The 13,469-nt window shown below is 49.1% G+C and overlaps 1 protein-coding gene across 13 annotated transcripts in view; it reads left to right on the forward strand.

Moving 5' to 3' along the window:
- The window catches only part of GRAMD1B (GRAM domain containing 1B), a 141,648-nt gene that overhangs the window by 116,831 nt on the left and 11,348 nt on the right, over positions 1–13,469 (forward strand). For all 13 annotated transcript variants that reach the window (XM_055728469.1, XM_027806719.2, XM_055728465.1 and 10 more), the window contains 13 exons: positions 1,154–1,238; positions 2,121–2,224; positions 2,382–2,477; positions 2,951–3,031; positions 5,160–5,275; positions 5,767–5,923; positions 6,613–6,802; positions 7,179–7,322; positions 7,970–8,088; positions 9,535–9,677; positions 10,354–10,457; positions 10,869–11,072; positions 11,296–11,386. In XM_055728469.1, coding sequence (XP_055584444.1) covers positions 1,154–1,238; positions 2,121–2,224; positions 2,382–2,477; positions 2,951–3,031; positions 5,160–5,275; positions 5,767–5,923; positions 6,613–6,802; positions 7,179–7,322; positions 7,970–8,088; positions 9,535–9,677; positions 10,354–10,457; positions 10,869–11,072; positions 11,296–11,386 — 1,634 coding nt within the window. The remainder of the gene's footprint in view (positions 1–1,153; positions 1,239–2,120; positions 2,225–2,381; positions 2,478–2,950; positions 3,032–5,159; positions 5,276–5,766; positions 5,924–6,612; positions 6,803–7,178; positions 7,323–7,969; positions 8,089–9,534; positions 9,678–10,353; positions 10,458–10,868; positions 11,073–11,295; positions 11,387–13,469) is intronic.

Consider the following 13,469-nt stretch of genomic DNA (forward strand, 5'->3'; position numbering starts at 1 on the left):
GACAATTTTGTATGGCTGATGTTAAATAAACTTCATATTCCTCCTACCCCTGCGACCCCACCAACACCATTCTCAAACAGAAGCTGCCTTCTGCTGTAATCGCTTTGATTTTTGGGACCCTTGCTGGAAGGATCTGAGGTGTGCCCCCCTTTCTGCGTTGGGAGATTTGTATTGCGCATCGGGAAGAGATAGGAGAGGGTCGTTGGGTGGCGGTGGAGATAGGGTGGGAAGAGGCTGTACCCCAGGTTGCTTTGCCTTTCCTGCGTTTGTGGGAGAAAGAACGTGATAGATTAACGTGGGAGATACGGACTGCCTGCGTTTACATCTGCCTGTATGTCTGTCAGCTCTGCCTTCAAACGATGTTCTGGCTATTATGAGCAGCTGTCAGCATGGGCATGGTGTGTAGGAGGTGGTTTGACACGGACAGAGTCACGTTAAAGTTCAGTGAACACCAGAGAGGAGCCAGCTCCTGGTCTCCCTCCAGCCAACAGCACCGTTTTCTCTGAGGCCCTCCATGGGGCCAGGTGTCTGCAGAATAAGTGCAGAACCTGGCTGAATCCCTGCGAGAGCCTCGTCTGAGCCCCGCAGAAGTGTTCTCACTGTACCGGCGGGTGGTTGCGAGTTCACCGACTGCCAGGTAGAACACTTGATGGGGAGAGGAACGGGGATGACTGCGTTATTCCTGAGCTCTTGGTGACAGCGATCATCCAAGTTCCTCTGGCAGGGCTGCAGCTGTACTGAAGCGCCTGTTTTCTGGAGTTGCTGTGTGGTTCCTGGGAGAGCTGGGGACTGACAGCCAACTGATGCATTGCAAACAGAGCATGTGTCATGCCTCGTACAGTCTAGGATTACAGGAAAAGAGATTTCTCCTGCCACCGCAGCTTCCATGCAGTTCTGTTTTGCTACCTCGCAGATAAGGGTATAGCCCTTCTCTGTACTTGCTCTTCCAAGTCAGGTTCTCCTTTTCTTCTCACTCGATGCACTAAATCCCAAATTCTCCCATCTGCGTGTCTGCTGTGATGGGAGCTCCTAGCCTCATGCTTTGTAAGTGCATCTGATCCCCCTTCTCCTTACCAAGGTGTTCCGATTTTCCTGCTCCGTTCTCTGTACTCATGCCTGCCCCTCTCTTTAACAGGCACTCTGTTATTTGCAGGTGTTGAGTCCAACATACAAACAACGGAATGAAGATTTCAGGAAACTCTTCAAACAGCTTCCTGACACGGAGCGCCTCATCGTAGGTAAGGTCAGCCCCTTGCTGCAGTGCCTCTCATGTTGGCCCATGGTTTTGGGGGGAAATCCAGCACATGTACATGCAGCTTTTTCTTCTTCAGAGAGGTTGCCACCAAGGAGCAAGCCCATTGTGTTATTCTTGTGTGCAGATGGAAACCCTCCTCACCAGTTCTGATGGGTTTCATTCATTTTGCTTCAGGGAGCAATGCTGATTTGTATCGGCCACGGCTCGGTTCCCTCGTGGTTTGAGGAGCGTGTTTTCCTCCACAGTGCTCCCCCAAACCTGACAGTGTGTTAGTGTTTGAGTTTTTTCCTCATTTAGTCAGGGTCACGTGTCAGTACCACTGAGCTTCCCTTTTTCCTAACATCCCTGGTGCTCCCTATTCACACATGACTGCCCTGCCCGTATCCACTTAGGCTTTGGCCTTGCAGCTGATTAGTGATTGCCTAGTGCATTGCATCTGTTCTTTTATTTTATGTAACTGATGATCTCACACCGTATCTTGTACTGTTGAAAGATGCACATCCTAGCAGAGGAACAGAAATTGTTTTGGATGCTTAAACTGTGAGAGAAACGAACAGTGGCACTAGAAGGTGAAAAGACAGATTAAAATCTGGAAAATAGTACGTAGGGTGCAGCAGAATGACCAGCTACTAAGGCAGATCATGAGTCAGTAAGAGAGATTGTCTGTGACGTGCCCTTGGGAGGAATCAGAACCTAGTGGACAGAGCAGAGGCTGTTGGCTCAGTTCCTTCTGGCTCTGCCTTTGGCTTTCTGGAAGATTGTGTTGAGTAGCTTCTCCTCTTGATGCTGCTGCTTATCCTCGCCTTTAGGCTGTCCTGTCTTCTGGTTTTGGTGCTCCTAAATGATATCTGTTGTTCACCCACAGATTACTCATGTGCGCTACAAAGAGACATTCTCCTGCAGGGCCGCCTCTACCTCTCTGAAAACTGGATCTGCTTTTACAGCAACATCTTCCGTTGGGAGACACTGGTAAGGCTGTCAGACCGCCACGCTGAGCACATGTTTTATGTCAGCATATTTGCTGACGTTGCTTTAAAAGCACTCTCTCCGTTGTCTTTCTCATTGGTGTCTCTCTTTACCCGTGTTCTTTTTCTGCCTTCCCCTTTCTGCATGGCTCTGACTGTAGCTGACTGTTCGCTTGAAGGACATCTGCTCGATGACCAAGGAAAAAACAGCACGGCTCATTCCTAATGCCATCCAAGTTTGCACTGACACTGAAAAGGTACCTCCATCCTTGAAGCCTCCACCTCTGGGGCCACCCCTTATGGCTGTCAGGGGCCGGGGAATATGAATGTGTTGCGGGATTTTTCCAAACTGACTGCTTGTGCTACCCGGGAGGAAGCGCCAAGGGAGAAGGGCTGGGTGCAGAGCTTCTGCGGAACCTGGGCTTGAGTCCGGAACACACGTAGCTCGGATGTGAGGTGGGGGGCTGGGCAGAAGATCCAGGTGACGCAGTGGCACATCTCTAACGGGACTGTTTCTGTGCTCAGACTTGCTCCCTGAGACACTCGGCCTCTCTGCGAGGCTTCCGTGAGCTTCAGCCTGTGCCCAAGAACTGAGCAGCTGTGCTGTGTGGCTTGCTTAGTGTTTCTGTGAACTGTAGCTGGAAATGATGCGAACAGCTTGTCTCTTCTGCTTCTTCCCTTTTTTGGGCCTTTTCTGAACTGATTTTTCTCTCCATCTCTTCCTGTTCAGCACTTTTTTACTTCCTTTGGGGCTCGAGACAGGACGTACATGATGATGTTCAGACTCTGGCAGAATGCTCTCCTTGACAAGGTACAGAGACCAGCACCTCAGCGTTGCGGTGGGGTGAAAGGGAGGTGATGAAAATATGCAGAACCATAATACCTGTGGCTAATGCATGTGCATGAAATGACGTAGGGACGGTAAGCACCTGTGTTGAGGTAGAGCAAGTACATAACTGCAGGTGCAATTCTTCTGTTTCGCTTGGATTTCTGTCGATGTACAGACATGTCTTACACGCACAGTAGGTGCCACTTTGCCTCTGCTGAGGTGTGGAAGCATGTGTCTCGGGAAGGAGCTTTTTTTGAGGTCCCCAATTCCAGTGAAACAGCCCAGGAGAAAGCAGTTCAACATGTAACAGGAATAGCTCACCGTGCAGGTGAAGCTTCTGGGAAGTCTCTGCTGCAGAAGTGTAGAGTTGATTCGAGATAGGAGAGAAAAAGCTTGTGTTCAGGGCATCCCCAAACCAAACGAGATACGGTGGGTGTGGGGTGCACTGGGGAAGGGCTCGGGAGGTTGGATGTTAAAATAAGGCAGGGATGTGCACCAGAGGCCCCAGATACCCTATATTTGATCTGAGTGTCCACAGTCCATTGAGTATTTCTGGCCTCCCTGCGAGAGTAAGACTCATGAACTGATGTTACAGCACTACGAGCATTTTGAAATGATCTGGCTTGAGTTCATACCGTACTGGAAGGCTTTAAGTAATCACACACCCAGAATACTCTGTCCTGAAAATCGGAGTAGTATTTAGTATGCAAAAGGATTGCTTTGCATTGGGCAGCTTGTGTTGCTGCCATATGCTGTAATTTGATCAGCCTTTTGAAGTTTCTAACAAAATTCAGTGCCCTTGGTGTCAAGGTCAAAGCAAACGAGAACTGAGACGTAGAGTGATAAAGACAGAAAACACTTCCAGAGCTTTTTTCCAAGTGTAGGATCTGTGCCTGGCAGGTGAGAGGGAGAAACAAACTGGTCTGCTTTTCGTGATGTGTGGATTACAGTGCATGTGGGAAGAAGGTGAAACAAGAGTTAGACATTTTTCTGGATAAAAGTTTCTCATTAGAGGTTTTTTCCCATGTTTTTGATTGCTACTTTTGGTAGCTAGATTAAAAATTTCCTGCCTTATCCCATGCAGTAACTGCAGGAAGAATCAAGCCAGCAACTTGGAAAATGTTCGCTAGATTTCTTTTCCCTCATTTATAAGAAATCTTTGTCATTAGCCATAAATTTCTTATGGGTAAAAATCCATCCCCTTTCATCCCTGTACAACTTATTGAAATCACAAGTTCTCCTACCCCATTTCTTAAGATCCTCGGAATGCAGTCATATGGTGATCAACTGACCCGCATCCCTAAAAAGCTGGGCTTTTGTGAATGGTCTTGATAATTCATTTTCTCTTTTTAACTGGAAGGATATACAAGCTTTTCACAGTAGTGTCTAGTGAGAAACTCTTTGATTTCAAAGGGTAACAGGAAATGTTTTTCTTTGTTGCTGTTTTAGCTGGTTTTCCCTGCAGCTATAATTCTTTAAGCAGCTTTAACTTAAACTTGGAGGGGAAAAAACCTCATAAGGTGTTGGGGTTTGGTATAGCAGCAAACATTAAATGGAGGCACAGCAGAAGAGGCAGGGAAAATACGTGTGGAGGGAAGTGCAAGTTTATGGTTTACGTTATTATGTGCACACCATTGTGTAAGCGGGAAATGTCATTTCATGTACTGCCCCGGGTGTAGCCCCATGTTTGCTTTGCGATAGCCTTAAGTAACGTGAGATTATGGCATGAAAAAATAACAAAGTCAGATTTTAGGGCAGAACCTGGGCTGACAGTGAAGGCTTACTGGGTGAAAGGGCCTCTTACTGCTTGACGGGGGCAATCTCTAAGCCAGCTTGGCCTAACGATACAAGGATACGTATGCCTGCAGCCCCTAGCCAGCATGCGGCTGGGCCCGCGTGGCAGTCACACACAAGCCGCCTTGTAGCATCCCTGGAATTTGGAAGAGGTGAGCCCATCAGAAAGCTCTCACCTCCCATCAGGGGCTGTGTCAGAATCTCTTGCTTCTGCTTTCAGGGCAAGGAATACTCTTGATAATGGTAGTTCTAAAAATTCATTGTCTTTCATTATTCTCAGGTGACAATATGTACTGTTCTCTGTTCCCTCTTTTAGCCTCTGTGTCCAAAGGAGCTCTGGCACTTTGTCCACCAGTGTTATGGGAATGAGCTGGGTCTGACCAGTGACGATGAAGACTACGTGCCTCCTGATGATGACTTCAACACAATGGGGTGAGTGAGTGAGAAGGAGTAAAATCTGCCTGTGATGAAGAAAAGATGGCCTCAGGAGAGCAGGAGTCCTGATACATTGTATACCTCAAACTGCTGATTGTCCCCGGTGAGAGATTCTGGGTTCTGGCCAAATATTTACCTTTAAACGTGTAATGTCTGAAAAGCTGAAAGGGTACCATTTCCTTATGGAAGTCGGTACGGACTGAAATGCCTGCCTCTCTACTTGCTGAGCTAGACGAGCAATTCGTAGATGCCAAAGCATCCCAGTCACAAGGCCAGTCAGCGTGTTTCATGGTCAGAAAGTGCTGATATTTGTCAGTATGTGTATAAATATTTCAAAAGTTTGGGCCTGATCTTCCCTGCCCTGAGCCGTTTCTGCTCCCGGTCAGACTGGAAACTTCATAGAGGTGTTCTTACTTGCTCTGTGTGTCCAGTTGTAGCTGTACTGAGAGAGGTAAACATAAAAACCTGTGTTCTCTGTGGCGTCTCAGCTACTGTGAAGAAATCCCCGTGGAAGAGAATGAAGTCAACGACAGCTCCTCAAAAAGCAGCATGGAGGCCAAGCCAGAAGCTAGCCCTCAGCTGCCAAAGAAATCTGTCACTGCCAGCACACTGACATCTACGGGAAGCAGTGAAGCGCCAGCCTCGGTAAGTGGTCTTCCTCTGCTGCAGTGGGAGCAGTAATCCTTTTCTCTGGGATCCAGCTGGTGATCCTTGAACAGTGGAGGTAACTGCTTACCCTGCAGCTCCTCTTCCACTGCAGCTGACCTCAGTCCTCGAACCACCCATATCTGTGAGCATGGCATTTGGCCAAGAAGAAGTGAGCAAAGCGTGCCTGTCCTAAAAGCCAGTAAACTGGGACTCTCAGCAGCAAGTGCATTTTCCTTTCTATACTTTTAGATGAGAAGAACTGCAGTGTTGGAGCTAAAAGGGTTATGATTTTTTCTCTGCCTTTAGTTATTCCCTTGGAAACAGTGTGTGCCCTCACACTATTACGGCAGAGCAGACCTTCTTTAGATAGAACCTCAGATTTTCCTAGCTGTGTAGGACTTTTTTGGGAGCAAAACCGGGATTGTTGGTGTGCTTGCCTGAGCAAACACACAGCTGTGTGTATGTCCCAAGCTTGAGCCCGGTGTGGTTCTTTGAGAGGAGGTGATCTGATATGCACAAAACACCGTATGGTAACTTTCCTCCTCCCTCTATTAGTTTATTTCCAGACATGTCGAGGCCAAATGTCCAAAGGTATGAAGATTGGCCCACAGCTGTAAAGTTTTCAGAAATAACTGCAAGTTTCCAGGTGCTGATCTTGCTCTCACTATGCTCTTTCCTTGCTGCAGTTTGATGGAGTGCTACCAGAAGAGGAGGAGGCAGTGGCAGAGAGTCCAGTGGAAAAAGACCTTGGCATTGCAAATATCATGGGAGAGAAGATAGAGATCATTGGCCCCGTGAACTCCCCTTCCCTAGACTTCAATGACAACGAAGACATTCCCACTGAGCTCAGTGACTCATCAGAGACCCATGATGAAGGTATGCGGGGAAGGGCCGTTCCATTGGTGGTATTTCCAGCCTTCTCCTGTCCTCTTTGTTGAGAGACTGGAACGGCAAATACTGAATCCCTTTTCTGGACCCTAAGAGTTCAGAAGATACAAAGAATTCCCATCCTGGGCCACAGAAGGGCGAATGTGTGGGGTGTTGGGAAGGATGTCCCTAACGTAACCTATGTAGTTAATTACCCCTTCTGACATTCCCACTGTTATCCTGGGATCAGTGGAGGAAAAGGTTCAGAAATACCTTCTTTGGGTTCCTCTTCAAGTAACATGCTGGTCCCAGTACCGCAAAAGCACAGCCTGTGACACTGGCTTGGAGGATCACAGCTGGGCTTTGTGGGCCTGTTTCCCCACAGGGGAAGTCCAAGCCTTTTACGAGGATCTGAACGGCCGTCAGTATGTGAACGAAGTGTTCAACTTCAGCGTGGACAAACTGTACGACTTGCTTTTCACGGACTCCCAGTTCCAGAGGGACTTCATGGAGCAGCGCCGGTTCTCTGGTAAGCTGCTGGTGTGTTCCCTGCCGAGGTGGAGAGGCCTGTCCAGAAGGAAGGTCTTGGCACCGTGCCTTGGAGGTGCAGCTTTGCCCGATGGCAGAGGGACTGGGCAATATTCTGAGCACATCTTGGGGCAGCCGTAGCCTGCACCGACAGTAATCAAAAGCAGGTAGAACCAGCCTTGTTTGGCTGTCTAGTTTTGTTTTCTAAGAGCCAGATCTAAGTTATGGAAGAAGCAGACTGTCTTATTTTTTAACATCAGCTAAAGCCTGATCCTGGTTTTGGGGCTTAACTGTGTGAAGAAAAAGCTCTTCTAGCTCCACACCGGACACTGGCACAGACTGTGCAGTTGACGATGCAAAGAGAATGTCCCTCGATGTGCTGTAGTCCTCCTTTCCCTGTAACTGTAGCTTTGCTGAAGGAGATACATCCCCAGCCTCTCCCCCTTCCCTTGCACTTGAAAGAGGAGAAAATTTCCCCATTTATTACAGGAGACCTTTCTTTCACGCTCTGTTGAGCTCTAATGCTTCTGCAGCCAAGCTCTCCAAGGGGAACTCCTGTCCTGAGCTTGGTTATAGGGTTAGCCTTTCCCCTAGGGAACTGACCCGAGATAGCTCTCCAGTTAGTTGAATGAATCTTTTTGTCCTCAGATATTATCTTTCATCCCTGGAAGAAGGAAGAAAATGGCAATCAGACCAGAGTGATCTTGTATACCATTACCCTCACCAACCCTCTGGCCCCCAAAACTGCCACTGTCACTGAGACGCAGGTATGTGATAGGGAGCAGGGGTGTAATGCTTCGTAGAAACAGATCTGTGATTTATTTTCTTCTTTTGGGCATGCTCCTTTACACGTTTTCATCCTCCATCTCCATTTCCTTTACACATTTTTCTTGTGTTAACTTGCTACCCAGTATCACTGCAAATGTGTATACCTAATTTTACGCTTGCACTGCATTGCATTGCAAGGAAAGGACCATAAATTTTCTGGCAAAACCAGATGAGTTTGTAAACAAGCCAGCAGATTCTAAGAACTATGTTTGTCACCGGTGCTGGGGGTTTTTGAGCTGCAGTCAGTCCAGCGGATGTTACTTGTGAATACTGTCTGGCCAGTCCTTCTCACAGCTCTGCACAGAGATGTCCAGGCTTTAGTATTACTGGTGAGGGCAATCAGATGATGTGTTTAGAATGGTAAAAACGGGGGAGCATCTGCAATGCTCCGGGAAGAGCCAGGCCAGCTGTATCTACTCAGGCTGCAGCCAGACAGGGAGGAAAACCCTCCGTTTCGTGTCCAGAGATACGTTCAAGTGGCCGAAGGTAAATACTGAGGGTTAACTTGAGGGAATACTAAACAGGAGCCAAGAAAAGATGGGGTGTCTGAGCATGCCGTGCGAGGGAGAGGAGAGTCCCAATGGCAAGGTGTACCTTGTGAAGATGCGATAAAGCATGCTGTTCAGAAGCAAAGACTCTGCAGAGAGGGTCAGAGAAGGGAAAGAGGAGAGCAGAGTCATGGGCAAAAGGAACAGTACGCTTTCAGGCAAGCAGGGACGTGGCCTCGTTTCTTCTGAGTTTGGGGTCAACCACGGAGGCGCACTTTGCTGTGTCCTCACTGCGGAGGTGAGTGGAGGCAGTCTGGAAGAAAAGCCATGCTTTTGCATATGGCTCTGCAGTTAACTGTGTCTGTCCCCTTTGCGAGGTTTGTTCTGGGCAAAGAAAGCAGCAGATCAGAAGCGCTTAAAAGAAGTAAATGACCTGTTTTTACAGTGTTTAGAATCACAGAATAATTCATGCTAGAAAGGACCTCTGCTCAAAGTGGGGTCACCTCTGATTTTAGATGAAGTTGCTCCCTGACAAGCCAGGCATCAGTTCAGTGGGAAGAGGTACCACTTGCAAAGGTCCTACAGAACTGGTCCTCACGTGGCAGTGCACGTAGCTGCCTCTCTGATAATAAATGCTGAGGTTGAGCTGCTGGAACTGAATGGCCCTTTTGAATTACGCCCTTGGGAAACGTCTGAGCGAAACACTTGATTTCCTCAAGAATGCCTTCCCTTAAAGGCAAGCTGTTCATGGAAAAAGAGCAGAGATGGGGCTTGGGCGTGGGTGTCATCTCCAGTTTGTGGTAGAGCTGTTTTTAAAGTGCTAGTGAAGGTGCCAATCTTATCAAAGCTGTATTCTAACCAGACTAATAGTTGCCTTGCATGCTGTCTTTTATGCAGACAATGTACAAAGCCAGCCAAGAAAGCGAGTGCTATGTCATAGATGCAGAGGTGCTAACTCACGACGTCCCCTACCATGATTATTTCTACACCATTAACCGCTACACGTTGACTCGTGTTGCCAGAAACAAAAGCCGACTCAGGTACGCTTCATGTGGGATAAAGAGCATTACTGGGGGTCAAAAGTCACCTTTGGGTGGGAGTTCTGACACTTGGAACATTAGAAGGGGCTGGGGAGAACTTAGCCTTGCTTCTTTGTCCTGTTGCCAGAACGCTTCTGTCACTTGAGTTACAGCAGGGGCAGCTGCCTGCTGTGGTGACACTGAGCAAACAATAGACCCAATGCCGAGGAGTTACAGCTGGGTCAGGGAGAGGATTTACAGACCTTTCGTGCCCCCTTCTCGGAAGCAGTGGCTTGCAGGGCCAGTTGTCACACACGATCAACTACATGTGATAAGCAACAGGACATGCTTCAGGGACTGCGCCTCCGAGACGGGCTTGGGGGGACAAGCAGAGGCATTTGGTGCCAGGCGAAGCGATAGGCTTTTGTGTTGGACGTCAACAAGTAACCTAAATGCCTGCCTGCCACATGGGCGAAGGTCTCAGGCCTCCTCTGGGGGGAGGCTCTCCTTGAGGCCTTCCTGCCGCTGCCTTCAGCAGGACTTTCCATGCAGTGCTTCTCCTTGAGAAACACGGAGGCTGAGACCATTCCAGAAATAACAGCATGCATGATTATTTCTTGAATTTACATGGAGAAGGGTTGAGAATTGACATTGCCTCCAGGAAGCAAAACTGGGAGACTTTCCTTTCTTCACGTAGGGTTTCCACAGAGTTACGTTACAGGAAGCAGCCTTGGGGGCTGGTGAAATCCTTCATTGAGAAGAATTTTTGGAGCGGCCTAGAAGATTATTTCCGTCATTTGGGTAAGAGTGGCAATGACCAGAGCGGTGGTAATAGCCCACAGTGGCACCTTCCCTAGTCCGTGCCTCCCTGCAGGTGGGCAGCACGACAGTGTGATACCCGCTGCCAGCCTGCCGGGGGTCAGAGCTCGCAGTGGCTCAGAATAAAGGGGTCAGCTGCAGTCACTGCCATAGCGTGGGGAGCACTAGCTGGAATTAATCAGGTCATCGAATCCTCTTCGGCAGGAGCACAGGCAGGCTGGGGTCAGAGTTTGGCAAAAGGTGCAGGGGACGTGTGTGGTGTGTGCTCTGGCGTGGGCCTTGGACCCCGCCAACTTCTGAGCCCCAGCAGCTGGGCTGTTAGAGGGCTTCAGTCTGTTTCTCTGCAAGGCCAGCGCTGCTTCCATTAAATGCCTTCCCTCGCTGTCTCTGCAGAGAGTGAACTGGCCAAAACCGAAAGCACGTACCTGGCTGAGGTCCACAGACAATCCCCCAAAGAGAAGGTGAGCAAGCAATCGACCGTGCGCCGGAGGAAACGGGCCCATGCCCATCTGCGGGTGCCACACTTGGAGGAGGTGCTGAGTCCCGTCACCACCCCCACAGATGAGGAGGTTGCACATCGAATCAAGCACGTGGCAGGTAAGGAACTGCAGCCCCCTCACGCCTGGGGCTGGGGAGTTGGGTACCTCTGGAGACAAACTGGAGCTTTGCTTGCAGAGGGTTAATGGGAAGAGGGGCCAGGGCTTTCCAGGGCAGGGAGGATGTATTACACAGTTGAGTGAGATGGAGGGGGGGTACAGGGACGAGGGTTGACCTCCCCAACGGACAGCACTTCCTAGCCTGAACGCATCTGTCTCCTCAGGTTCCACTCAGACACGGCACATCCCTGAGGAGAGCCCCAGCGGCTTCCACCTGCAGAGTGTCTCCAAGCTGCTCCTTGTCATCAGTTTTGTGTAAGCGATTTTTTTGCTTTCCGTCATGGTCAGCCTTTAACAACCGTGGTCCTTTAGTGTTTCTGGCGTTCTGTGCTCCCCTGTGCCATTTTTTTTTTTTCCTCATATCCCTCTCTGGTCCCAGACTTCGTGCAGCACAGAGGACAGAAAAAGCAATGACAGAAAACAATTAATGGAAATTTCCCCCAAATTACCCCATTAGCTGTTTTGTCTGGCTTGATCCCAGCTTTTGCCAGTACTTAGCTGGCCACTGATCTGGCTCTGTAGGCTCTGGACCTTCTTTTATCAAAGTCTCTCCCTTCCCCTCAGTGGTGACCTTGTTTTAACCAAGCACGGGCTTTGCAGATCTGCATGTTTCTGGGAGTCCTAAATAGAGGTCAGCTACACTGCGGGGGACAGGCAACATTGACAGTCGCAAGCAGGGTGCGGGGCAGCTGTGCAAGATGTGGAGAGTCAATACTTAAAAAAGAAGAAATCCAACAAGTGGAATGAGTCTATTTTTATTTCAGGGACTCAGTTCAGAGATTTTCAGTGACATCTAGAAATATTTTTTTTTTTTTACATTTAAATTAAGTCATTTAATGTAATCTCCTGACAAATTAGGTGTTACCACGAAAGATGACCATGCAAAGCTCTCTGGGAGTTACTGTGCTGTCAGAACAGGGCTCAGCTGATGTGAGGAGTCTTGTCTGCTACTTCTTTCCTCTGGTCTGGCAAATCTATTCAGGTCTGCTCTTGGGCAGCAATTTTGACAAGAGATACCATCTCAGAAGAAGCTGGACTGTTGAGACGTGATTTCTGCAAAATAAGGATAGAAACAGATGAAGCAAGAGAGATTGGCATGATTTCACTAGTTCAGCAGCAAGAACTACATGTGATTTGGGTCCCGTTTCTGCCACCACCTTTCACAGTTGCTAGTCTTGGTCTCGGCTGGATGCGCGCTCAAAGTGAGTTGGGTACGAGCCCCTCGTACCCCCGTGGCTCAACCTTTATGCCCAAACCCAGGTGTATTTACTGTTCCTCTGCCTCTGGGGCTGATGGTAGCTTTCCTGTGTTAGTGCACCAGCAGGTGCTGTGAAGCAGTATGGTCTAAAGGAGAAATCCAGATACAGCGGGTTTTTTTCATTGCATAGGGAAATGGAAGCATACCGTTCACCCCAGAGGAACAGCAGAATTTGGGCTCATTCTTAAGCACCACCTACCTTTCCCTGAGGTGGGAAGAAGCTGAGATTTGTAGGTTGCGGTTACTTTTCAAGTTGAGCTCCTTCCTGCATTTCCTTTTCCCAGTGGGGATAAAGACTGCAGGGGTTTGCAGCAGCAGCCCAGCTAGTTGCTGTAATGATGAGAAGACAGGTTCTTGCTATCTTCTGCATCTGGAGCTGGGTGAGATGCAATTAAAACTTTGGGTAGGAAGGCAAAAAAGCTTTGTGACTATCTCTCCTGACAGGCTAATAGCTTAGCTCAGAGCGGTCCAGAGCGCCCTCCGTAATGTTTTCAGAATACTCTTCTGGCCAGTTGCCATCTGCCTGACCAAACTGGGCAATAGTGGGCCATTCTTCCAGCAAAATAGCTGCACTATTCAGAGACAGGCACGAGCATGTCATTTGGGAATCTATTCCCCAAGCGTGGCTGACGGGAGGAGCAGACACGCCCCGGCGTGGTGCGGCGAGAAGAGCGGTACAGCACCGGGTCAGAGCAGCGGCCTGGGGCAGCATCCGTCGCCGGGGGTGGGAGGAGGGGTGTGAGGCTGGACGCAGACTGCAGCATGTATTTCGACGTCAGATGGTGCCTTGCATGGGTGCGCTTCGGGCTTGTCCACACGCAGCTCATCTTTTGCTGAGCAAATTTCACCATTAATTGCAGGCACGGTTATTTGTCTGTCCTTCTTGCCTGTCTTCCCACTGTTCCTTTCTTCTCTCCTCTCTCCCTGGCCCTCCCCATCTTCTCTGACTGTCTGTGAGCCTTCTCCGCTCAGCCCAGTTTCTCTTGTTCTGTGTCAGTCCGTTTCTAACCTGCAGCTACTCCGTCTTTTCTCTCCCCTGCTTCCTATTAGGATCTGTTTCAGGTACTGTCTCTTTCTTTT

Source organism: Falco cherrug, chromosome 17 (genome assembly GCF_023634085.1).
Source record: "Falco cherrug isolate bFalChe1 chromosome 17, bFalChe1.pri, whole genome shotgun sequence".
Lineage (NCBI taxonomy): Eukaryota > Metazoa > Chordata > Aves > Falconiformes > Falconidae > Falco > Falco cherrug.